The following is a 25455-nucleotide window of genomic DNA, read 5'->3' on the forward strand; positions in this document are numbered from 1 at the left end:
TCATCCAAGATTACGTTGCTTCTGTTACGGGAAGAACGCATAAGTATTTGGTTATGAGAAGTATCAACAGTTTATTGTATTATGGAAAATATTTTTGCGAAAAGATATATATATATATACATATAGATAAATTAGTTGTAGTAAATAAAATGATATAAAAAGCAAACAAACAAAAACAAAAAAATGAACAAAACGAAATGGCATGTGCCATATTTGAAGTCGTTACAAGTCTATGAAAAGTAGTAATGACAAATTATGGAGCTGGAAGCTTATTCCAGGCTTTTGGATGCAAGTTTTAGTTTTCTGACTTGTCATTGGTACTCTTCTTTTCGATAATTTCTTCCACGTATGCGTTAGAGATCTCGCTGTCTGATTCATGTCCCTCGGTATTCTTAGCAACATCTGAAGCTTTGGAGATGACGTATTCTTGCTTTTCAGCTTCGGTAAGTTCACTATATGGCACCATACCCTTCTTGATAGCGGTATCGTCGTCAAATGCACCGTAATAGTCCTTGTCATCATGTAGGATCTCAATCTTGAATGGAAAGATCAGACACAGAATCCAATACAAAGAAAAAGAAATGGCGAAGGCAAAGAATGAGTCACCGTAGTAGAAATTCACAATACCTTTGTTGTGAAAATAGTTATTATTGACTTGCCAAGCAATACCAGGTAGACCGGGAGTCATACCAACAACCCAAGAGACAAATGCTCTCCAGTTGAAACCTTTGTTGAAATAGTATTCACCTTTCAAAGTGAAAGCTTGGACAACAGAGTAGTTTCTCTTTCTGATCACAAGGTTATCACAGATCATTACAGAAATAATAGGTGTCATAACCACACCGAAAGAACTGACAACGGTCAAGAAAGTAGAAGAAGAGTTGTAGAAATTCCATGGCTGAACAGCGACAGAAAGCATGGCAGTGAAGATAGCACCTCTTCTGATGTTGATGTATTTTGGTAACAAACCTGCAAGGTCCATACCACTAGCAAAACCAGCGTTAGAGATAGTGTATGAGATTTGAGATAGAGTGAAGAACAATCCACAGAAGAAGGCTGCAGCACGAGCACCTGAAGAATAACCGTTGTTCAACCAATAGTTAATAATATCCATAGGCATCCAGAGTTGTTGACCGTACAATTCCTCACAAGTTGATGCACCAATCGCACCGTAAACTGGCACCAAAGTAGTTGGGATCAATAGACCAGCAATCGTACCTAGATAAATACCTGTCAAAGAAGAACCAAATCTTGAATAATCACTTTGGTTAACTGACCCTGGAGACACAGAACCGAACCAATAAGAGATCATGTAGACCCAAGCCCATGCTCTAGCGGAACCCGTTGCAGTGGTCTTAGAAGAAGTGAAAAGCTGACCAACACCATGGTTTTCCTTACAAAGGTAGATAACCATACCGGTCATAGCGAAACAAGTACCAGTACATGATAAAATCAAAAGCTTATTAATTTGATAAGGTTTCATGATATAACAGAACGCACATACAATGTGAAAGATGACGAAACCAATCAATTGTTGGGTAGTCATCGCAACTTTATGGGACAAAGTATTTTCCAAATGTAAGTAGTGGTGAGACCATGAGCTCAGAATCAGGTTAATACATAGACCACCCAACCACGCATTTGAGCCGTAGTTGACAATACTCATCAACACACGAATGACAACACCAAAGGCTGAACCATAGATACCAAATGTGAATCTCTGAGCCAAGGTGTAACCGACTTTCCAATCCCAACCAGGGTAACAGTTAGCCAAGGTAAAGGCTATGGTAACCACATCACCGATGATAAAAGTACCAATCGTAGCAGCATAACTTAGACCAACTGTTAAAGCCGATGAGGCACTGATCCATGTACCCACGGAGAAAGAGATGATACCCCAATAGGCGAAGTTCGACCAGAACCCCCAAGTCTGATGCTCTTTTGGAATAGGAACCAAATCGGGATTCTTCAAGAAACTCAAAGTTTGTCTCTTCTCAACTGGAATTTCCAAATATGTCAGAAATTTGAGTCCTCTCATTGTTTGACGGCTGTATGTGGATTTGCTTGTATAATTTCTACAAGATAGCAATTAAAAATGAGATGGTTCTGGAAAATAAAAAAGTAGCAACAAAGCTCTATGCCCATTTATATATCAATTATTTCTGGATCGTAAGCTGCAAACATGCGTTATAAGAGCTTGCAAATGTAATTGATTAAAAAAATTTTTTTTCCTTATAGCTTCATGCAGCTTTCTAAAAATTAAGCAACCAAATTTAGTGCCGCTATGCAACTCAACTCCAACAACAATCCAGTAGGTTTATGTGCAACGCCAGTGGTGATGTCCGAGAAGGAAGACCAATAGCAATCTTAAATACGACACCTCGATGCTAAGAGTTATGCAGTTATCATAGCCAATTCATTATTACTGTCACCGATGTCGATGTCTCTCAAATCGATTGAGCCAAAGAACCTATTTTTTCCTTCTACTTAATCTTTTGGCATTTTCCCTTCCCTTGTCTCTTGCCGTAGTGCCAATCGCTTACAACCACACATCGGCGACCGTCTCATCCACTTATCCAGCATTCCAAAAGCATTCACTTAGAGGGAAACCTCGCCCATTCATCCTTTCACGAGTCACCCACCTTGTCAGGTGACAAAAAAATAAATCTGGAACCATTCCAACTGCACCAACGCTACTTTGAAAAACATAGCACAGATATTAACCAGTCTCAATGTCCATTTCGGCGGTTAAATCCCCTTCGAGTTTTAAAGTTCTGTCAACAGCTTGAGTCACATCCGCCCTTTATATACTTTTTCAAAAAAGAAAAATCCGGTTCAATGGCTCACCCCCCGCAATCATTTGAACTCTTTCCCGCTCACTTCCCAGAACTTCTTTAGTGTGCTTCTTCTTCTGCGCGATTTCTGTGCTGGATCTTCGCTGTGAAATCACACTTCTTCTCAAACTCTTCTCGGCCGAGAAGAGATAATATAACAATATACGTATATGTCGCGTGATATTGCGTTAAAGATGATGAGTATATATAAGTAAAAGTCGCTAATACGCAATTCATGGGGACTTCAACCACCACCCCATCCCCCCACCCCGACTTACATTGGTATGTTCTACAATGAAAAAAGGTTTTTGGGCTATTGGTTCCTCAATGTACGGTCGTATACTTCAAGTAAAGTGTTCTTGGATCCGTTGGTCTTGTTCCAGTACCTGCGGAACTTGCTGAGGATGTCAGACACCACGCGGGGTCGGTCTGTGGCGCCATCGCATATCTGTCTTAGCATTTCTTCCATCTCTCTGCGTTGAAAGGGTTTGGCAAACGAGTCCTCCAGTCCAATGGCTTCAAACCCATGGACTAGTGCTCTGCCAAGTATGGTAGGTTGCAAGTAAGTCTCCTTGCCCACTTTCTGACTTTGCACGTAGCTACGCATCTGTATCTTCTCTATATGCTCAGCAATGGTGGCATCTGTGCCTATACCATTGGCATCCATCAGCACAATAAGTTCACTCTCTGTCATGGGCTTCGGAGGACTGGTGCTACCGTTCTTCATTTCCGCCTTCAGTATCTTACACTGCTGGTTTATCTCCAAACGAGGTAATTGACGTGTAGTCTCCCATCGTGCCCACGGGTACACATCGAGGAAATTACGCTCAGTGACCATTAATCCGTTTGCGTAGAATCGCTCCCCAGACCAGTCGAGACTGATCGTAGTCTGCTGACCCTTCGCATCCTCGGAACAACTGGCTAAGAAGTGCCGACATATGTACTCATACACTCTTTTCTCAGTGGGGTTTAAACTAGTGACATCCCTGCCAACACTAACAATAGGATGGATTGGCGGATGCGCCTTATCGTCTCGATTACCGCTTCTAGGGAACATAAACCTGTTGCCATTAGATCCGGAGCCATTGAGGAGATTTGCAGCATACTCTGCCCAGTCTGATCGTCCTTGAGCAGGTTGATCTAGCTGCGCTTGCTTCTCCACCAATGACTTTAAATCCATTGTACTAGGAAAAACATTGGTTTCCGTCCTGGGATAGGATATAAACCCGCGCTGGTAAAGCTTCTCGGCGGCATCCAAAGATTGCTTCGCATTAATCCTTAAAAACCTTGCACAATTCTTCTGGAGCTCAACAGTAGTTAAAGGTAGCGGCTTGTATTTTGATGTTGGTTTTGATTTGATATCAGATACCCGTGCAGAGTCACCATCTTGTTCCAGACACATCTCATAAATAGACAACACGCTAAACCTGTCAAACAAACGCCCTCGATCCCATTGAAATTGTATTGGCTTACTCTCCCCTTCCTCACCTTTGATGTTAAGTTGTATATACCAGAACTCTTCCGGGATGAAATGTCGTATCCGCTCAAATCTATCTACTACGAACCCCAATGTCGGAAATTGGCAAGTACCATAAGAGATAACCGGCATATCTCTTCTATTATTCCTACTGGGACCCTCACTTTGTGAACTGGCAACTTTGTTTCTCATTGTTTCAGTAAGTAACCTAGTGAAGGTAACACCAGCTCGAAGATCAATCTCTATTCTAGTCCTTACGGCGTTGACACTTCTCATATCCAGGCGGTGAGGCCTATGTGCCGCTTGTAGTATATGACTTCTCTCCAAGTGCGAAAATACTGCTCTGTAAACTTGATTATCATTTAACCTCCTATTGCTCTTCTGAGCCTCCATATACACTTCCCATCCGATATATTCACCTTCTCTATCACAATCTGTCCAAATCATCAAAACATCAGCAAACTTTGCCTCCCGCCGTATATTTGCTGCTATTTTCTGTTGGTTCTTGTCCATGACCTCGTTGAGTGGTGCATCAAACAACTGCTCAATTCGACAATTGCCCCATCCGTATTGCTCATGAGCAAAATCAACCCCAGTCAAATGGCCAGCCACACTGGTCATGGTCACTTGCACATCATTACCACCTGCAAATGAAAAGCCACTGTAATTGAAATCATAGTTCTTGATATATGTATATCCCGAGTCTCTCACTGATAATCGACCTCCACCAAGAATGCCAGACACAGCCTTAGCTATTGAGTTCTTTTCCGCTACACATAGGACTTTCATATAAATGCAATCCGAACCTTACCACAATCGATATGTTAACAAAAGTAGTACTATGCCTTATTAAACTGTAGCTACTCTTTAAAAGCACTCTAATATATTTGTAATGTAGAGTATATGATTCCCAAATAGCATTGTTATTGTTTCAATGGCGATGATCATAATTTTTCATTAAGATCATCGCGAAATCAAAATCTTAAAAGTCAAGTTATGTCAATTATAGATGAATAAATCTTAAACACGCATCCCGAAGTTCCACTTTACTATTAAACGTATCACGTAAGCTCTTATCGTTAATACATGGTCTGCAATATTGCTTGAATGAAAGGACTGAAGTCTGGTGCTCTAATTGATGCTAACGATGACATAGAAAGACGCTTACTTGAATTCAAAGCCAGTTTCAGAGCACTATTAGATGACCGCAACTATGCATTTGTTGATAGACAACATATATGTGGATTGATTAGGAAATTGAATGACGTACGTGTTTATGTCATTCATTATATTCAGTCGTATTCTTCCAACAATCTTACTGTGAGTCAATCAAAGCTAGGCACCGTCACTCTAAATGATGTCATATATTTGTCTTGGAAGCATATCTACTATTATATCTTATGCAGATTGCTAAGAATATTAGCAACACTAAAGAGAAAGAAGAGAAGTTTGAACCTTTCAACACAGTACAAAAAGTGTTTTAAGGGATTTAAAGTATTGATCAGCGATATATTAAGTGCTCTAAAAGAAATACTGTTAACAGTGCTTACGCTAGCTGATCCTAATGCCATCTTCAGTCCAACTATTATTAAACAGCTACTGTCAATATTGAATGTGGAAAGTCTACCCACGAAGACAACGATAAGCGCCAGTGCAAGGATATCCCTCCCTATTATCCAATCTGTAAACCAATTATTACTTCATATTGGCGATACACAAGTAAAGTCATCATTTATCCTTGGAAAATCTTTAGGTTTTGATATTCCAAACACTTATTACTTATCAAGTCTGATAACGCCATATGAAGGTACATGCCGTCAAAAAATTGCTGACTACTTTTGGGAAACCAAAATGTATGATAATTTTATTATTAAATTAATTGAGTCAATGATTGTTCCGACTAGAAATACTCGTCCTACACAAATAATGTTTTTAGAGTATTTTAAAAGATATACGCGCTCTTCGTTTGCAACATTTATTAATTATTGCATCAAAATAATCAACAAAGGCGATATCGAACAAAGTATGTCTCTTGAAACAGAAGGGATTTTACAATTTTTTCAAAATCCAAGCCAAATCCTCGACCAGGCGCTCTTGATGATTTACTTCTTCCATATTTGCCCATTATTGGCTTCTCATGGTAATTTCGAGTATGAATATGACAATATCAAGAAACTAAGTTACAAAAATCTTGATGATAGACATAAAGCTATCCTTCAACTAATATTTGAGATTCTAGAAAGCCATGTGCTCACCCAAATGCCAAACAATGAAGATTTACAGATAAGTGACTTAGTATTACTGAGGCTTATTCTGGTATGGATAAAAACTAACCGGCCAATATTATTTTTTGCACATAGACGCCGACCGTTTATACATCAAATGGCATCAATACAACAAAAATATGCTGTTCAATATCAAATATCAAATGCCAACAAAATAATTCATCGACCTAAAAGACTTTATTTATTCAAGGAGGACATCGACTACAGAGGACTGATATGTTTTGGCTCAGAACTCACTGACTTCAATGATGAACTAATTCAGAGTTGTGAGGATGTTGCAGATAGGATTATGGGTTTTGTTGATCAACAGGACAAACTATCCGAGGAAGATGAATTAAAACTTCGATACCTAGCTATCTGCTCATCGATAAATAAGTTTAATGGACAGACAACAAACACAATAAGTTAATATAATATTTTATACAATATAGTCATCGGAAATAGAACAACATGATTAATGATGTTGGTAATTGTCTTATAGTAAATATTTGAAATGTTAGACATCAACTCAATCACTTAATAGCAATTTTATATCACACATGACGGACCATGATACTTGGCTACTTCTTACATCTACAATTAACCGTTGAAAATGCTCGTGTAGCTCAGTGGTTAGAGCTTCGTGCTTATAGTGGCATCCCCCTATGGGGAGCTAACTGTACGGATGTTTCTGGGTCTTAAAAGCGGCTCAGGTCACAAGTCACGCGACCGTCGTGGGTTCAATCCCCACCTCGAGCACTTTCTCTCTTTTTTTTTTTATTATTAGTACTAATAATGCTGAAATAATGGATTAACGATAGTTGTATTCGATGAAGAATATGAGTTACTAGGGAAAATTCTAATACCTTAATCATAATAAATTAATGTTGTTAAGGTTTTTCTATTTCCTTTTCCTGATCTATACGCTAATGACGATTAATTCAACTCGTTTTTCTGAATGAACGAATTATAATTATATATTAAACGGTGTTACTGCTCTAATTTTGTAATTACATATATGGAAAGTAGAGGTTTTATCTCACCTTTATTTTCTGGAGTTTTTGATTTAGAAGATGCTTGCAATTAGTTTAACTTTAGCTTGCATCAAATTCAAAGCAGACAATCACTGGTATAAAGGTACATTTATTAATTTATGTTCCGCTTTGAGGACATGATGCTAATTTTTGTTTAGAAAAACGAACGACGAACTAACAGATAGTACAGAAGCTATCCTTTTCATTAGATGAACTATTGGAGTTGATATTATCTGTGGCATTTTTGGCAGTCAAGGCCACTCTTGCGGCTTCGGTGAATGCTTCGTTGACACCTTTGTTCAACTTTGCGCTACACTCCAAGTAACGGAGAGCACCAATCTGCTTGGCCATAGCGAGACCTTCTTCATAAGTGATCAGGTTGTTGTTATTGTTGTTATTACGGTTATTTTGGATGTTGTTTGGGGTTATTACGTTGTTCTCGTTATTTCTCAAGTCACATTTCAGAGCAACTAGCACCAGGTTCACACCTTCACAATGGTCCGTTATTTCACCAACCCATTTATTCTTGACGTTCTCCAAGGAGTCCCTAGAGTCTATACTGAAACACAGCATTATGGTGTGCGTGTCAGAGTATGATAATGATCGTAACCTGTCAAATTCTTCTTGTCCCGCGGTATCCCACAGCGACAACGTAATGTGTCTGTTATCGACAAAGATGTCATGAATATAGTTCTCAAAGACAGTGGGCTCGTAGACTTCTGGGAAATAGCCCCTGGTGAACACGTTCAGCAGCGAGGTTTTACCACACGCACCATCACCTAGAATAACAATCTTTCTCTCGACAGGTTTCTTAGAACCTGAGGATTGAGATGAAGAGGATCCACACAGAAATGCCATGACTTAATAATCTATTTGGGTTTGGTTTTCGTTAGTCTGAAAGCGTTTATTATAATAAAATGTATGGAAAGTAACCGTAAATCCCTTTATATTGAATGGTAGACACCAGAACACCACTGTTTATATTGAAAAAAGGCTTATGTGGTTTCAAGTCTCAAACCCGTCACCAAGCATTTTTTTTTTTCCAACACCAAGGAAAATGTAAACAAAAAAGTTCTTGGTGGAAGGCTTCCCTCCCCACACATAGCAAATCTAGTTATCATGTTATACAAGTGCCCTCTCATATGACTGGCTCGTCCCACTGCATCAGTCTACAACACGGGTATATCATGTGATAAGATGTGGCCAGTGGTTGGACTATAAAACTGCCGATAAGGCTCACGAAACAGAATCAAGTAAACTATGGAATTGGCCTGAAGAATAAAGTACATGCGAGTTCGATTCTCGGTTCGCCTGCCCATACAAATACTCCAAGCGTTTTGGCTATCATACGTTACAAACTAAGGGAAATACAGTATAACAAAATGTAAAAAGCACATTGTTGTTTTCCCTAACAGTGTTTCTGTTTCAGTTGTTCGCGTCCCCAGTCTAAACGCCGACTACACCAGCCCTTCGCTAAGGCCATACAACCAGCACAACGGCCCGGTACCTGATTTTCAAAAGTTTCCCAAGAAAAGAATTTACTGTCTCTGCTTAGTTCTCTAAGAGACCGTAGATCATCCCATACAAAGACAGACATTCTCCAATCTCCTGTTGTCACTCCCTCCCAAGAATCGTAGATTGCACACTGTAGCTATTTCCCAGCGGGCTCGCTACATCACTTTGAATGAGGGGAAAAACGAGCGTCCTCCCCCCTTTCCCGTTCCCCATTACATAAGAGTGCTGTCAAAGGAGCCCAATAGTTTTCTTTCTTTTTCTTTTCTTGCCCCCGTCTATCTGTGACTTCTTTCCAGGTGGGTGTCGCAGAGGGCGGGCCCTCTCGTGATATCGACAGCTTCCAAGACCATCTCTCTGAAACACCCGTAAACCCCTGGTGCTGCATTGTTTACCACTGTGTACACACTACACACACGCACTTGTGCATGGCTTATAACGAAAGCACAGAGAGCACAGAAAGCACAGAAACACCTGCAGTCATTTACATGTTTGATTTTTTTTCCCAAAATATGATTACCTGATATGGAAGTACCTCTGGCCCTGAAAATTATTTCCTGTTTGGGAATAGCGTATATATTGAGCGGGTAGTACACTTGCAAGACACAGATACGAATACACACACACACACACACACATACATACATACATTGTGATATATACTCAGTACAACTACGAATACGAGTACAATACATTGAAACAATTACAAATATTGCTTATCTTATCAAGGTTTTGCAGGAACCATTCATGCACTTGTTACTATCCCCACCCTACGCTACCAATACACCCTCCAGTCTGTTTGGGTTGGGTATGGGGATGACCTTCACCAACATTTTTCTCAGAGTCGGGTTCGTCTGATTGGTCTCTCAAAATAAGAAGAAACACATTCAGGGGACTACCAGTGAACACACCGCACAAAGAGGAGAAAAGGAGAAAAATTACTTTTCGAAGAATTGCGGTCCCTTTTTTTTAGTTCAATTTTTTCATTTTTTCCGAAAGGGTTGTTGTTGTTCCCTAGACAAATGCCGTACGCCTCCCTCTCTCCCCGACTTCCGCATCACTGAAATCGAACAGTCCCTACCCACACTGTACAGCGTGTTGTCTGGGGGTCTTATCTTTCCCAGCCTTCGAAAAAGGACATTATTCGTCGTAGGGTTCCTGTCTTCCATATTCCCATATCCCATATCCCATATCCGCATCCACAATCGCTACGCCTATTTCTATGTGTTGCATAAGAAAAACAAGCTCGTCACCCTTCCATTTCTCTCAAGTTTTCTCAGTTCTCTCAGTTTTTACTCAGTTTTCTCAGTTTTCCAATCCCATCTCTGAAATGTTGCAAGTCCCTTTATTTCCGCTTCTCCCTACGTGTGTTTCTCTCAGGGTCCCTGGACCTCCCCCCACTTCCGTCGTTCTTGTGCCAGAATACATAGAATACACAGAATACACAGAATACACAGCGCACTTCCACGTTCCAATGTGAAATGCATCGAATCCAGGTACATCCTTTCTGCGCTCCAACCAATTTCCTTTCTTTTCTTGGTCCCTGCGAGCTTTTTCAGCTGGTAGGGACTGTTCTGCCCCTTGGGTATATCAGGAGAAACTTCCAAGCTTCGGAAAGAAAAAAAAAACTAAAAATCAAAAAATTTTGTTCCTGAAAATGTAATATAAAGTAAAAAAAAAAAAAAAAATAATGAATACATAAACGGTAGCAATGGTGGGAAATACATTAAATATTAGGACCGTAGCACTCATATATAACCAGTCTTTGTAAAACTTCCTTTCACTGAGAAACTAACAGTTACAAGACATAACCAACAACCAATAATTTAATAGGAAAAGAGACCATACAGTATTTTTTTCTTTACAAATGCTCCCTAAGCCAAGAGAATATCTAGCTAAGAAAAAAAATTAACTATATTTTTGACTACTATCCAGTAGAGACAAAGAAGAGAGAAACAGAGAGAAATAGAATTATTCCCCACAACCAGGAATATTAAAAAAAAAAATATCACATACACGCACACGCACACACTTCTAATCTAAATTTGATGGATCTTTTGAATTCTAAATTTGGGATTTCCGTAGATGATAAGAAGAGTAGTGATGGCGAGTCAAAGAACAACAATGAGACAAGCAGTAACAGTAGTGCCAATACGGCACAGCTCGATGAACCCATTGATATCGGTGTAGAAGTTGGTGGACTAGACGTTAACATCGACTCCTCTTCGAGTGATACAACTTCAAAGAAAATAAAAGACCTAATAGAAAACGATGCTGACAGAAGCAGCGGCCGTAGAACTAAGGACATTACAAATCAACAGCGTAAATCAGGTAGACACCAACACGATAGCAATGAGGCCAACGAAAGAAGGATAGATAACAACACCAACAACAATAACTCTGTCAATAACGGAAACGATAATGGTAACACAAGTGGACGTACGCAAAACAGCAGGGGTACTGATAGCCTGGTATTAGAGAACAGCTCTAGGAATAATACCATAAGCAATGAAAGAAGTAGCATTAGTAATGTAGGTGCTGGACATGACAACATTAATGCTTCGCAAGGCGACATCAATGGCAATGTTACTACGGGGATCATGAACTCACAATCGCGCGGTATCTCGCAACTAAATTCTGGTAATGATCTAAGCTCCAACATCAATGATAACAACAATAACAACAGCAATAACAATAGTAGTAACATTAACATTAACAACCCAAACAACAGTAATTCGAACAACAACAATCACAATACTGCAATGAACACAGCTGTTTCTTCAAGTAGTAATAACAGTAGCAGTAAAAACAGTGGCTCGACTTCCTCCCAATCTCATATGGGCTTAATGTCATCAGTTTCTTCGACGAGTAATGACTCTTCCAGCTCTGGAGAGATGATGATGAAAGCAAGAATGGAATCTGACATACGACAGAACAAGGAACAAGATCAAAATCAAAATGAGAATGTCCACGTTAAGAAGGATCCTAACGATTTAAAGGGTATCAGACCGATACGTAAAAAATGGAAAGACTATGAGGATATAGCCTTTGTTAAAACAATTTTGGAAAATGCGGAATTGTTAACCTACGTGGAGTATTTTAAGCCAATGAAGAATTTCTGGATTAGAATTGCGCAAATATTAAATGAGAAGTACGGATATGTTAGAAACTTCCGTCAGTGTCATGATAGATTCAAAGTGCTTTATGCAAAGGCATTGAGGTTAGATGACTCATTATCAAGTGATCATAACCATGCAAATTCAACCTCCTCAATGGGTAATTCCACTTTCAGTTTCCTAAATGATGCTAGTACTTCTGGTACTCCTCAGAGGCTCGGAACATCTATTACAGACGCCCTTTCACGTCAAACTCCACAAAACATTAGTCAGAGTATACCTCCTATGAGTGGTAACAATTTGAACCAGAATACTAATTTGTTCACCTCTAATATTGCATCCGCTCCAAATTACTATGGAAGCGTATATGATCATAAAGCAAGGTATCATCAGGATGATGGTCTGAGATCGTTACCACTACCGCTAAAGCACTTACTGATAAAGTTGAGGAAAACAATCACATTTTACAATGGTAACATAATTTTCAAAAAAGCAACTGAAATCAAAGATAACAATCAAATCAATCTTAACATCAATCGTATTCCAGACTATGATGGAGAATCCAAAACTGACACACTGAACACTAATAATTCAAAAATTGCGAAAGGCACTTCAGGGAAAAGCAACTATTTATCTCCTACGATAGGCGATGAGCCAAATGAGATGCCCGATCAAAGGACTTCGTCATTGGGAGATTTACAATTGCAAAATAGCAGCTCAAGTTCTGGTAATACAGGTGCGACACCAGCGAACTATAACTTTAATGGCTCAAACCCAACACCTTCTCAATTCAATATGGGATTACCAAATCTGCTTCAGCAAAATCCAAATCCTATGGCATATGCACCTGTGTCAAATGGATCGCAATTACAATTTTCTTCCACCTCGTCTTCTAATACTACGGGTTCCCAATCCCAGGTATCTTCTTTTTATCCACCTCAGTTTGGATATTCTGCTAATGCTAATTCAAACATAAATGTGCAGACTAAAATCCCAAATCAGATACCACTAGCAACAAATACACAAGTTGCTATGCCACCCTTCCCTCAACAAAGTCAAAAAATGCCAATTTTTGGTGAGAATAATAGAGCTGGAAATGATAATCAGCTACAAACTACGAAACCCCCCGCAGATAATGAAAAAAGCAATATGGACAACATGTACCAATCCATGTATACAGTCATATCTACATTGCGAGAACAAATTGATCAACTTAGAAACCAAATAAGTGATTTGAATAGTAGGTATGAAGAACAGTCGAAAATGCTTTCAACGTTGTATGCTATTATACAACAGCCACTAATGCCTCCTTCGTCAGAGACCTCCTCTTCTTCCAGCACATCATTCTCATCAACATTCCTTGATCAACAATTACAAAACTCACAAAATAATCAAAATAACATGATGTTCAGTAATCAGCAACAAAATTCAAACCCGAACATGGGGACAAATAATCAGCAAACTTCGAAACGCCAGCCTGCCCAACAAAATCAACAAGGATCAGAATTACCGCTTCCCAAGCAATCAATAAATACCAATACTTCTCCTCAGCAATATAACCAACCTACATCAATTCAACAACCTCATTACCAGATGACTCAAAACAAACACCAAAGTGGTCGCAAACTACCAAATCTACCTCAACCTAAGCTGCCTCAGAGCCTTCCTCAGTTAGGAAATTCTACCGTGCTTCCGCAACCACAAAACTTTAATGATAAACCTTAAAAATTGTTTCAAATATTTTATGTGTTAATTTCTTAAACACAGACCATTTTTTATTATGCAATCTTCGATAACAGATTTTTAATGCGAAGCGCTTGCTTAATGTATAAAGATTACGAGTTTTCCGTTCATTTATTTTGTACTTTTTTTTGCATTTGTGTCCTTTTTTGATATGTAATACTTTTTAACAACCCAACCATCTTACTAGTCATTAAACGCTATAATATATCTGCCAAATATGTAACAACACATTGCTCTTTAATCAAGAAAATGGCATTTTAACTGAGAAAAAAATTTGGCTCTATGGAAATGATATCATATCATCACTAAATACGTAATTTGCTCTTTAAAGACTACTAAGTTAATCACGTGTAGTCGTTTTAGAATAATATTCAATAATCAAATTAAAGTATTATTCAATAATTAATGTTAAACTTGAAAGTGTATCATGATATGCAAAAGTAGTTCAATTCAAGATCAAATCAACTAACTGGTAGAGATGTGCCTGCTTTTTACTTTTATGCCATTATTATACCTCCAGAAGGAAGTTTGGTAATCAATATAAAATCAGTAAGACATGCACGAAACATTTCTAAAATAAACTAATAACATAAATTTAAATTCATCTACATATATCATAGATGCGATATTATCCGAATCGACATTAATTAAAAAAGGTCTATAAATATCGTCGTGATCAAAATGGTATCACAAAGTAATGGGGTTTTATCCCCTTTTGACAAAAAAACAATTTGAACAAGTCAAATAAACTCATCATCCAGCCATTTATCTGCTTTCTTCGGCTTTTCCTTCGGCCTCAGCCTTCTCATTTGCCACAGATAATGCAAATGCTCTGCTAGCATCTTCTTTCCTCTTTCTCTTGAGAGTAATTTCACGACCATTCTTCAACAAGTAGAATAAAGGACAAGCCGACAGAGCTGTTAGAGCACCCAAAAATGTAAAAACACCACCATAGGTCATACTGGTAGCCATTTTACTCAAACAGCCGATAAACAAAGCAGATAGCAAACATCTGAATAAGTTCAGACATCCTGTTGCAGTTGATGTCTTTGAAGGGAAAATATCAACAATGAGTGTTGTAGAGAAAGTCAAGATACAATTAGAAAACAACGACGCAAACCCACTCATTACCAATACTGAAGCAAGAGGTGCCTTAACATCGATGCACCATCCAAATGCGACAAATCCACTACTACTCAATAACAGAGTAACGAAAGCAGCGTGAAGCCTAGTTTGTACCAGGTTAAAGACATACTTTGGATCATTATTAATAATGTTTTGAACTTCCTCTCTACTGTAGCCATTTTCTTTCACTAAAATTTCTTCTTGTTCCTTTAGCCAAACTTTGTGTTTAGCGAATCTCCTTCTGTAACTCCAATTCAAGTATCTACCAGAGGTCACGATACTTATCAAAGTACAAATACCAGTTGGTAAATAACATAGACCAATCTTGGCAACTGATAAATGATAGTTTTTACTTAAAACTGTTGACAAAGCTGTTTGATGAGTAGACCACGTAGCAAATTGAATACCAGCAGTAACCAACAAAATACTAATCTCTTTGACTTTCAAAATTGAAAGAGGTGCCAAAAGGCTAAGTTGTGTGCGTGGTTCTAGTGTTTCATACTCTGGATCGTCTAAGTGCAATTTCCTACGTATTAGAGGAAACATGAGTAGAGGAGCCCTGTTAAGATAGTTACGAGGAGTAACTGATCCGTTGCCGACAATGGTTCTCTTGGTTTCCGGTAGCATAATTATTGAAAAGACCAAGCATACACCCGAGCCTATAGCTAAAAACCAAAAGATAGATCTCCATCCCCACCTTGAAGACAAACCGGCACCAATTAGAGCACCAAACGCACTACCTAAAACTTGGAAACCCGATATGTATCCGACATACCCCCCTCTTTCGGCCCTGGTCGTCACATCTCCAATAATACCACTATTGATGGCAATGACAGGAGAGATACCAGCTGCCTGTAGACACCTCAGCACAACAATCTGTGCGTAGGTTTGGGCACAGGCTAAACCAATGCATGCACCAAAGTAAACTGTCACAGCAAACAGAACTACAGGTCTCCGACCCAAGGAATCGGCTAGTCCACCCATAAGAGTTGGCGCAATACCTTGGAAAATAAAGTAAACAACCACAGTTATGTTCACTAATTCTTCAGTAATGTGGAACTGTTTCTCAATAACACTTAGCACTGGGTAGTAAATAGCGCCTGCCATTGTTGAAAATAAACCCGTGTAAGCACATTGCAAAACCAGAGCCATCTTATATTTAGCGTCAAACCTCGAATAAGGTGGCGCATTTGCGATATCAGGCTCTGTCTGGTTGGACCTGGTTCTGTAAATAGGTTCTTTGACAGCCTCGTCCTCATTCGTCTTGATCATTTTATCATTGTCTTCACTGTCAACTTCAGATAGATCAGGACCATCATACTTCTCAACCGCATGCGACCGTTGATCATAGTCCGATATGAAACTATGCAGTGATTGCTGATCCTCCATCATATGGCGCGAATATCAAAAGCAAATAATCTACTGAAACTCCCTATGATCTTTCAATAAATAGGTATCAATAGGTATTGATGTTTTGAAGTTTGTTCTTTTCTCAGAATATATGTATTGACTATATTTCTAAGTTCCTAAGCATCTTGGTCTACTAAGTTTATAAGAGGTATCTATCGGCTGAGTAAATCATAAGTCATCGCCAAAGTCTCACACAGTCCTGTAACTGTCCTTTATATATGTTTTGCATAGCATATAGAGGATAGCATTGACAAAATCGCTATTAGTCCACTTGTGAGCTGTGACAATGTAATGATGGCGTAGGAGTATAAGGTATCTTACAACTACGCTATTGCGCCTGCACAACTTTCTACGCTCTTCCGATTTCTTGTTGCTCTTATGTTGAAAAAGGTTTCTTTCTTTTTCGTTAATTTGTAAGACCCTCGAAAGCATAGCTACAGCGAACTTTAAAAGCTTCGCTTCACAGCTAAAAGCATCGAAAAATTGCTTTTTTCTCAGAGTGCTGTGTGCTGTGTGCAGTGATTCTTCACAGCACCTTTAGATTGAAAGGGAAGCATAGAATCCCTCAGAGTAGAAGATCCAGATTTCCCCCTGCGAAGCTAATAGAGTGCGTGGGGTTAGCCCTCCCCATTATTATGCGGGAACCCTTTGTGGAACTTTACAAGAGATCTTCTCGAGGGATTCTTGCATTGTGCGTGTGTGTCTGTGGTATTGTAATGACAGAAAAACTAAAATAACAGATTCTTTTGTTCTACAGGTTCTGTGGGTGCTATTCTAAGAGCCACGGAGCAGAGAATCTTGCTCTGCAGCTGAGCAAGATTCTCCACGGATATCGTAATCTCCATGGGCCATACTAATGAACCTTTGACGTATTACTCATTGATATTGAGAATATACCATTGTCATGCCATGAAAACGGTGTATATCTGATTTTGCTGATTGTACCTTCTCCACATATTGCACAGTACTATTCTTGACACCTTAAGGATAGTTGTGGTTCTACCGCGGCTTGTGTGTTACTCTACGCCGAAAAATCGGGAGTGTGTATTATGTGTCATACCGACTAGGGAGGGGGGCGGGGGGTGCAAGACTCTATTATGAGCGATTAAGAGTTTTCACCCTCATTCATTGATAATAATAAATAGAACTATAGCATTGGAGTATCGTTATATAACTGTTTGGAGACTACGTATTCACTTATCTGTACCTCCAATCCCCAATCCGGGAGACAAAAGGTGAAAGGGGATGCCAAGCCCTATGTTGGTGGTGGGTGTTTTGGGGTGTGGATCAGGAAATTAACCTGCCGCTGCATGTTCATTCGATTTGGTGACCTGCCAGTTGATAGGACCACATTAGCACTCTGCGTCCGTCTGTGGCCTTGTCTCTTTTGACTGGTTGAGGAGCTTAACGATGGAGTGGCATCCTGATGCAACGTCTCATTGCCTCTGTACTGATTTCCTAGCATAACCATATTGTCAGAAGTCGCTGGTTGTGGAGTATTAGCCTGGTATCCCTGCGAACTTGCGACCATGCCATTCATGTGCCCTTGGTTAGGAACCACTGATTGGTAAAACCCCTGATTTCCCGCGGGTATGTATTGTGTTGCCATCTGTTGGCCGGGTGGTTGTTGAACCATAACATATGGGCCTCCTCTAACACTGCCATATGTCATATAGTTCGGGTTGTTAACCTGTGATGGCATCACGTTGGATGCGTTACTTGCACCGTAACTACCAGTATGGTGGCCATCATTACTGCCAGTATCCTTACCTTCATTAGCCGTAGCTGCTTTCATTGTATTGCTGAGATTTGATGTCGAATTCGACGTAGAAAGACTAGCACCTAACGAAGTGGAAGATCGTTGTCTTGCACGTCCACTTGGCTCAACTTTCACACCTTCTTGTAGTTTCACATCTTCGGAATTATTGATATTGCTGTTGGCCAAACTAGGTGGCTGGAAAGTAGCTCTATTCCCTTGAGTGTAGCTCCCTTGGTGCCAGGCTTGATTGCCTTGAGGCACATAGTACGTCTGAGGAGTAACCTGTTGATAGGCTTGATGATAAACCATATTCACAGGTTGACCATGGATGTTATAGTTAATATGAGAATATTGAGTTTCTGGGACTGTTGGGATCTCCGATTTATATCTCTTATGCCCTCTGGGACTCATTAATCGATTTGGAGAATGTTCTGTACGTTTCAACTGAATACTAGAAGAACCAAGTAAATCATGGCTGTCTATAGATTTCGAAGAAATAAGTTCGAGAAGTTTGTTCAGGGTATCATTTGTGAATTTCTCATTACTAACAAACTTATCGACTATTAGTTCTAGCTTTTCCAAGTTCTTGGTCTTTAATTTTTCTATCTCTTTCTGCTCCCTCTCTATATGTAGACTGAAAAATCGTTCCAGCAGTTTATTATCCGCTATGTCTATTCTTGATATATCCTCAATTCCTAAGGATTTCAGCAGATGAACTCGCAGATCATATGACTGAGAATTTAAGTTTCTATTAGCTTGATTGCCATCCCAGGGTAGATTCGAATTTGTGCTTGTCTCTGCAGTAGTTACGGGCCTGGTAGATGGCTGTGACAGGTCATTTACCGTATTACCAAAGCCACCACTTGAAGATGTGTTTGTGGAATTTATGCTGGGTCTTTCTACCGCCACAGGATCTTTAAGCTTTCCTTCAGATGTAGTAGAATCTACCTTTGGTGTGTCCGTTTGATGTATATCATCATTTGATTCGACCTTCGGTACTGTTACCCCTTCTTCTGGTTTCTCAGACTCTACCTTATCTTTTTTTTCTTCTTCAACCAGATGATCCTTTTCCATTTGGTCTAGTAACGTGTATAAAGTCCAGTTCTTTCTCTATTTGAAGCGCCTTACAGTCCTAACTGAGCAATGAAGCTTTCTGGAAAAAATTAAAAGTTAAAAGCGACTAAAAGAAACAATACTGCCGTTAGATTTCGTTATTACTGTATATTCACAATCCGCAGGCCAGCTCTAGCTTGTGAAAATGACCGAACAATCTGAGACGCGTGTAGTGTTGATCTCTCTGACGGCCTTCTTATTATGAGGTATACTCTAAATCCCAAGTATATGGAACTCACACTTTTCCTATTTATATTTTACGTGAGGTAGTGGATTATCGATATTGGATGAGGGTTTCGTTTCCACTAAATTATCCTTTTTAAACAATGGGAACTTCAATACAAATACCCCCACACACACGTAAAGCTTTTTATGAAAATCCAAATAGATCAAGCCAATTTAAACAGCCTAGTATTCAAATGTTGCACAAAAATTCGATGAGGTGATTCGGAAAAGCTGCTTATTTCTTGCGATCAATAGACTGATCGAATTATAGAATCCACGAAACTACTGAAAAAAGCCCGCAGAACGATCACCAATATTTGGGCTGAAAGCGAAAAAATTTCAGGCTTTGAATGAACTGGGAGTGTTACACAGAAGCCTTCAAAAAAAATGAAAAATCCAAAAATAAATCAGAAAATCGATGGGAAACTCTCAGAAAACTGTGCAGGAGGAACGTGGGATAAGGAGAGTAATACTAATTAAAATGTGTAATGTAATGGGGCCTCTTCCGATGCGTTCACTGAGGTTTATTAAATTTATTAAATGTAATGGGGACTGTGAAATGGGTTAATCCCTTTTAATATAACTCCTTAGTTAGCGTCAACTTCTCAGGATATGTCTTAATACTCTCTGCAATTGATCAAGAAAAATAGGGTTTGGCCAGTATTAAGAGGGATAATACTTTGAATTGCGACCTATTAGGAGCAATTGTTTGTAAAAACTGTAACGATTTTGATGGGGTGATATGCAGAATGGCGTTTTATCACCTAGGATACAATGGATTGACAACAAAGCTAATTATGCCTTCAACTGTTAGCCACAATCACAAATATGGTGCTTCCAAATCTTGTTGTCAGCTAGAACCGGTTGTGACAGAGTAAGGAAAATTCCAATGTATACAAATTAGCTAATATGCCTTTAAATTCGATCCTAATAATAGTAACGATATCTATGGCTTCTAGAAATGTTTTTGGGCCTCGCAAAATAAAACAAACGAACTCAATCAACGCCTATCAAATGGTGCTTCGGAACTATTGAAAATGCCAGTTTATAATGGATTGATATAAAGAAGGTATTAAATCTCTCACTTATATCGAACTGGAGAATATTGTATGGTGGGGTATCTTAATATGAGGAGGAAGTATCGACAATTGGCTATACTCTTAGGCCAAGTATACACACAACTTTGGGACAATGACTTGAGTTGTATAAGAACTTTATCTTATTCAATTAGATCTTCCCTGTAATTACCAGATTCGATTGCGAGTTTGTTACAAACACTATTGAGAATGTTGTAAAAAAAAGAGCTTATTTGATTAAAAACTATAGCTACAAAATCTTATTGTACCTGAGAGAAGATATCTTGTTTTATAAAAGCTTATGAAAATCACTATAAGAGCAAGAATATATTTTTGCAAAAGTAAGTCTCCATTTGCCAAAAAAAAAATGTTATTGAAGGTGTCACATAACGTTCACTAAGGAATATGAATATATAAGAAGCGACTTTTCCTTTTTGTACCAATTACTCCTTATTACTTTATCCTAACAACGAGACAGAGAGCTGTAGTTATACAATTATATTATACAGAAAAATATTTCTCTCCCCAGTTTTATAAGTGGTAGGACAAAACTTGTATCAAGTTATCCTCGAGTTAACGGTCCTTTGGTTCTAATCCGTGCACGTAAAAAACTCTGGCTTAGTGGAGTTATCTAACAAGCCTTCATCCACGGATAATGGATTCTTGTTGGACTAGAGAAGAGTTAGAGGATTGGATCTTTTTTTTTACATGCTTTTCTTAGAACCAACACCGTTTGCTGTTCACAGCTAATGTAATACTTTCTAAAGAATATGTAATGCCAACTGCTACTGTAATGAGTCGGACGAAAAATTACACAGTTGCAGGTTTAGTTTCTACACTTGGTTCATATGCATCCAGACAATGTCAATTAAATATCCTCTTTAGGAATATTGCAACTGACTCTATGATACAGATTCAGTAATACTTTGGAAAACGGGTAAAGGACTTAAGAAGAGAGCAAAGCCCACTTCTCAATCAGCCCGTAATGAGATAAGACACTCGAAATTATTCTGAAAAGGGAAGTATATTAAGGAATAATGTGCTTTTCTGAAAAACTAGATTGGCCATGGCCAAATAGCCCTGTATCCTCCTGCCCTTCTCAATCACCCACAGAATTACATATAGCAAGGAGTAACGTACATAATAAAAAGAAATATCCTCTTCCTAATCAAGTCCTACCGCATTCCTCCAGGATTACTTGATTCCTATTCAAATACACAAGTAAGCATTTCATAAAGAAAACTCTGGAGCCTCTAGTACCAAGGACAAATTTCCTAAGTCTAATGAAGTAATCGGTGTAGGATTCATAACGCATTACTTCACTCTGTACAAACCTCACCTCCCTTTTCATGTAGATCACTTTCAGCCAACCAGGATCGAGCAGACACGAAAGCTTGGACAAATTACGCAACATGCACAAACGGAAAGTCTTGAAGAACCCTTACCAAAGTATTCCAATAGTGGGGGAAGCGAGTCAAACTTAATTGAGAAGGACTTCGTACATCCTTTGTTCCTACATTTCTATGACCTTATCTCATCCTTAACATCGAGTTGGGGGAGGGGAGAAGGTGGGTCGATTGAAACACATACATCAGTCTCGTGCATTTGAGTTATTTCTTACCAGTAATGGTATTCGAGAAGACTGGACCATTTAAACTCAAGAGATTCTAGAAGGTTGTACTACTGTGAGGGATTATTTGTTACGGAATTGATTTGGGTTCTCAGATTGTTCCTTTATAGTAGTGCATCTCGGCACCGCACTAACAGTCAACATATTATATAACTACTAAAAATAATACCTATAATAGTTGTAGATATAATTTTGTGTAACATAAAGTAAATCAATCCCCCTGGCCCAGGAGGCTTTCTGTATTTCTCGATTTACTCACATCTCATCTTTGTTTTGTTTAGTTTATCCAATGCTTGAAATCATCACTAATATAAATACCTCATGTATGAAAAGCCAAATCAAAATTTCTCTTTATTAGTATTTGAAATGATGGATAATACCATCTGTGTTTTCCAAAAAACTGTGTTCTACGTTATGCTGAAGTTCGTGTCTTATGTCATTGACTAATAACTTGTAAGCGTTTAGAAGTCTCGTTAAATAATTGCATGACGTGTCAACCTGATCAGCATCTACAACAACGATGCTTTCATAAAATTATAATGTCCATCTGCTTGAATTAATTCCCTTTATTAATGGGAAACTTAAGTGGGCATTTCAGCAAAGCCAAGGATAATTTATTGTTAACGTGTTATCTTTTTGGTACAATTGAGATATTCTTAGGGTAATGTCTCTCTCGCAGAAATGTACGACATTGTCATCGGAGTTTAAATGCACATATGGAGTTAATGCAGATATGTACCACTATTACACATGTAGCCTTCGGGAATATATTCATTTCCTTTTATCCCCGATTAATATCTATAATCCGAAACTGTCTAATGACCTTTGCGAAGTGGTACGTCAATAGGTAATAAAATGGCACTGATAGTTAGCTCAATTGTGAGATTTGGAAAATAGTTTTGTTAGCATAAGATTTCCTATGTGATTACCGTGCTCCAGAAATAGTGTAGATGTCGTAGTATTACATTTAGGTCATTTTTATAAACAAAGTGAATATTTAATATAGTATGGAATTTCACTACATTTTTATTTGTATTTATCCAAATCTATCCAGTAAAAAGTCATGATGGAATGAAAGTTAAAGTTACACCGAGTTTTCCACTCGTCTAACCAACCCAGAACCAAAATTATGCAGAGTGTTGTAGAATAATCAATATCCTAAAGTTTAGTAAAGAACAAACTTGGCCGATCCTGAAGTCACGGCAACAGTACAACCATCAGCGCCACCTGAGTAAACACCATTCTCATAACTACATTGGCCGTTGACCACAGACGAATCATCGGAAGCAACAATTTTAACGTTAAAGTTCAAAGGAGATCTGTTGTTTGGGTTAGGAATTAAAGACAAATAAGTTATACCATTGGTAGAGCCAGCCCCAAAATTCAATGGAGCCCAGTTGCCGACACCTGATCCAGGAGTACCCCAGATACAACCCTGGTCTACACTAACACCAGCATTGTTTACATAGTATTGAGCAGATGTCTTTTTTCCTTGCCATTGGTAGTAAGTGTCTTGGTCAACTACAGTTAGTGGTAGAGTGGAACCGGCTTCTACAAATGTTGGGATAACCATGTTTTCAGTACCTGGATAATCTGTTCTGCAAATAGCAACACCTTGAGAAATGTGAGACTCGACATATGCAGCATTTACACCCCATTCACAGAGGTAGTTAGCAGAAGGATTGGATTTGTACAAAAAGCCATTCTTACATAACAAACCACCAACTGATCTACCATCTGCTGGCTGGTTTGATGGCCATTGAGTTTTCGACATGCCCGGCTGGCATGCGTATGAACAGTATGAGCCTTCTTGACAAGGACCTCCAGTGGAAGTATCACTGTTTTCAATACCAGACCAACCGCCTTGATTGAGCCAATCTAGAGCAATAACACCCTGGCCCGATGGGAACTGAGAACAAGGAATAGTGCCATCTTGAAATGGTTGATTAGGACCAGAGAAGGATGCCAAATCACCATAAATGCTACCAGTACCAGCGCTTGAAGATCCCGAATTTGTATTAGAACTTGAACCGGAATTGCTAGTCGCAGCATTGGATGGAGTAGATGATGGAGATGTGGGTACTTGAGCAGATTGAGGTGCTGCAGGTACTTCACTGCTGTAGGCATTAGATTGTTGGTCATTTCCAGCAGGTTGAGCAGCTGCTTGTTGATCATTAGGTTGATTTTGCTGTTGTTGCTGTTCCTGGTTTGCATTATATTGACTGGAGCTAGATGGAGGTGTCTCGGGCTGTAAAGTTGATGTTTGCCCTTGAGCATAATCGGTCGTAGTTGGCTGGACAGCCTCTTGAGCAGGGGAGCCGGCAGCAGCAACATTGCCCTGGACTTCGTCTTCTTTTAGCAAATCATTAGCAGCATTGTTTTGTTGTTCTGCATCATGAGCAACTGTGACAGTAGCATATACATATTCCACTGTGACAGCTCTCTTACGTTGATGTTGGTGGGAAACATCTTTTTTTGAATGTTCTTTATATCTATCGAACTGTGGTAGTGCCTCCACTAAGCTGGTTGCTAGCGTGAAACCTAATGCACAGGATTTAGCAGTGGGAAGTCTCATTGTCTATACTAGTTGTGTGATGTTTGAAATCTTATGCTTGATTTTCGTTCTACCACAACACAAGTAAAGAAGATATGGTATGTCTTAGGTTGTAAGACCATCTATATGTTTATATATAACCATATAAGAACAGCATATATGCGATCACCATCATATTTATTCTTGAATCATGACTGTCACAATTTCACCAACCAATTTGGATCGCGATTCGCCAATATCAAAGATCTTACAATAGACTGTATTAACTCATTAATAGGCAATATGGAATGGTGACATTATGAACATCACAATACTGTGCAGTTAAATCAAATACATTCACTAACAACTACGCGAATTGCCCTTTTAATCACCAAATGTTGCCAAATTTTATGAACATTTGGTGATTATTTCACCAAAAATCGCTTTGTGAAATTTCAACTTCGAAAAACTTGAAATTCGATGACTTTACCCTTTTGGGTATAGAGATTGGTCACGAAAAGACCATGTAGTCGATCAGCATTATTATTCAGTCTTGCTACCTGACTGAAAAGCTATTAATTGGTGAGTTGATATTGGCGTTGAT

At 38.9% G+C, this 25455-nt stretch overlaps 8 protein-coding genes and 1 non-coding gene across 9 annotated transcripts; 3 read left to right on the plus strand and 6 right to left on the minus strand.

Annotated features, from left to right (window-relative positions):
* Positions 1-295: 295 nt before the first annotated feature.
* THI7 (thiamine transporter THI7) lies at positions 296-2038 on the minus strand (the record flags this gene model as incomplete). Its single annotated transcript, XM_446731.1, has 1 exon — positions 296-2038. The coding sequence occupies one exon, from the start codon at positions 2036-2038 to the stop codon at positions 296-298; it is 1743 nt and encodes a 580-aa protein (XP_446731.1).
* A 1109-nt stretch (positions 2039-3147) lies between these two features.
* On the minus strand, positions 3148-5100 carry TOP3 (DNA topoisomerase 3; the record flags this gene model as incomplete). The annotated part of the gene is made up of 1 exon (XM_446732.1): positions 3148-5100. The coding sequence occupies one exon, from the start codon at positions 5098-5100 to the stop codon at positions 3148-3150; it is 1953 nt and encodes a 650-aa protein (XP_446732.1).
* A 318-nt stretch (positions 5101-5418) lies between these two features.
* EST1 (Est1p) lies at positions 5419-7005 on the plus strand (the record flags this gene model as incomplete). The annotated part of the gene is made up of 1 exon (XM_446733.1): positions 5419-7005. One exon carries the CDS (start codon positions 5419-5421, stop codon positions 7003-7005), a length of 1587 nt encoding a protein of 528 aa, XP_446733.1.
* A 185-nt stretch (positions 7006-7190) lies between these two features.
* Positions 7191-7334, plus strand: tI(UAU)2. Its single transcript has 2 exons — positions 7191-7227; positions 7299-7334. It is a non-coding gene; the product is annotated as a tRNA-Ile (tRNA).
* Positions 7335-7783: 449 nt separating this feature from the next.
* RHO3 (Rho family GTPase RHO3) lies at positions 7784-8467 on the minus strand (the record flags this gene model as incomplete). The annotated part of the gene is made up of 1 exon (XM_446734.1): positions 7784-8467. One exon carries the CDS (start codon positions 8465-8467, stop codon positions 7784-7786), a length of 684 nt encoding a protein of 227 aa, XP_446734.1.
* A 2702-nt stretch (positions 8468-11169) lies between these two features.
* Positions 11170-13962, plus strand: RPI1 (Rpi1p; the record flags this gene model as incomplete). The annotated part of the gene is made up of 1 exon (XM_446736.1): positions 11170-13962. The coding sequence occupies one exon, from the start codon at positions 11170-11172 to the stop codon at positions 13960-13962; it is 2793 nt and encodes a 930-aa protein (XP_446736.1).
* Positions 13963-14745: 783 nt separating this feature from the next.
* Positions 14746-16497, minus strand: QDR2 (cation transporter; the record flags this gene model as incomplete). Its single annotated transcript, XM_446737.1, has 1 exon — positions 14746-16497. One exon carries the CDS (start codon positions 16495-16497, stop codon positions 14746-14748), a length of 1752 nt encoding a protein of 583 aa, XP_446737.1.
* A 1273-nt stretch (positions 16498-17770) lies between these two features.
* Positions 17771-19348, minus strand: POG1 (Pog1p; the record flags this gene model as incomplete). Its single annotated transcript, XM_446738.1, has 1 exon — positions 17771-19348. One exon carries the CDS (start codon positions 19346-19348, stop codon positions 17771-17773), a length of 1578 nt encoding a protein of 525 aa, XP_446738.1.
* A 4135-nt stretch (positions 19349-23483) lies between these two features.
* Positions 23484-24893, minus strand: SIM1 (putative glucosidase SIM1; the record flags this gene model as incomplete). Its single annotated transcript, XM_446739.1, has 1 exon — positions 23484-24893. One exon carries the CDS (start codon positions 24891-24893, stop codon positions 23484-23486), a length of 1410 nt encoding a protein of 469 aa, XP_446739.1.
* Positions 24894-25455: the final 562 nt, after the last annotated feature.

This window comes from Nakaseomyces glabratus, chromosome G, assembly GCF_010111755.1.
Source record: "Nakaseomyces glabratus chromosome G, complete sequence".
NCBI classification, from domain to species: domain Eukaryota; kingdom Fungi; phylum Ascomycota; class Saccharomycetes; order Saccharomycetales; family Saccharomycetaceae; genus Nakaseomyces; species Nakaseomyces glabratus.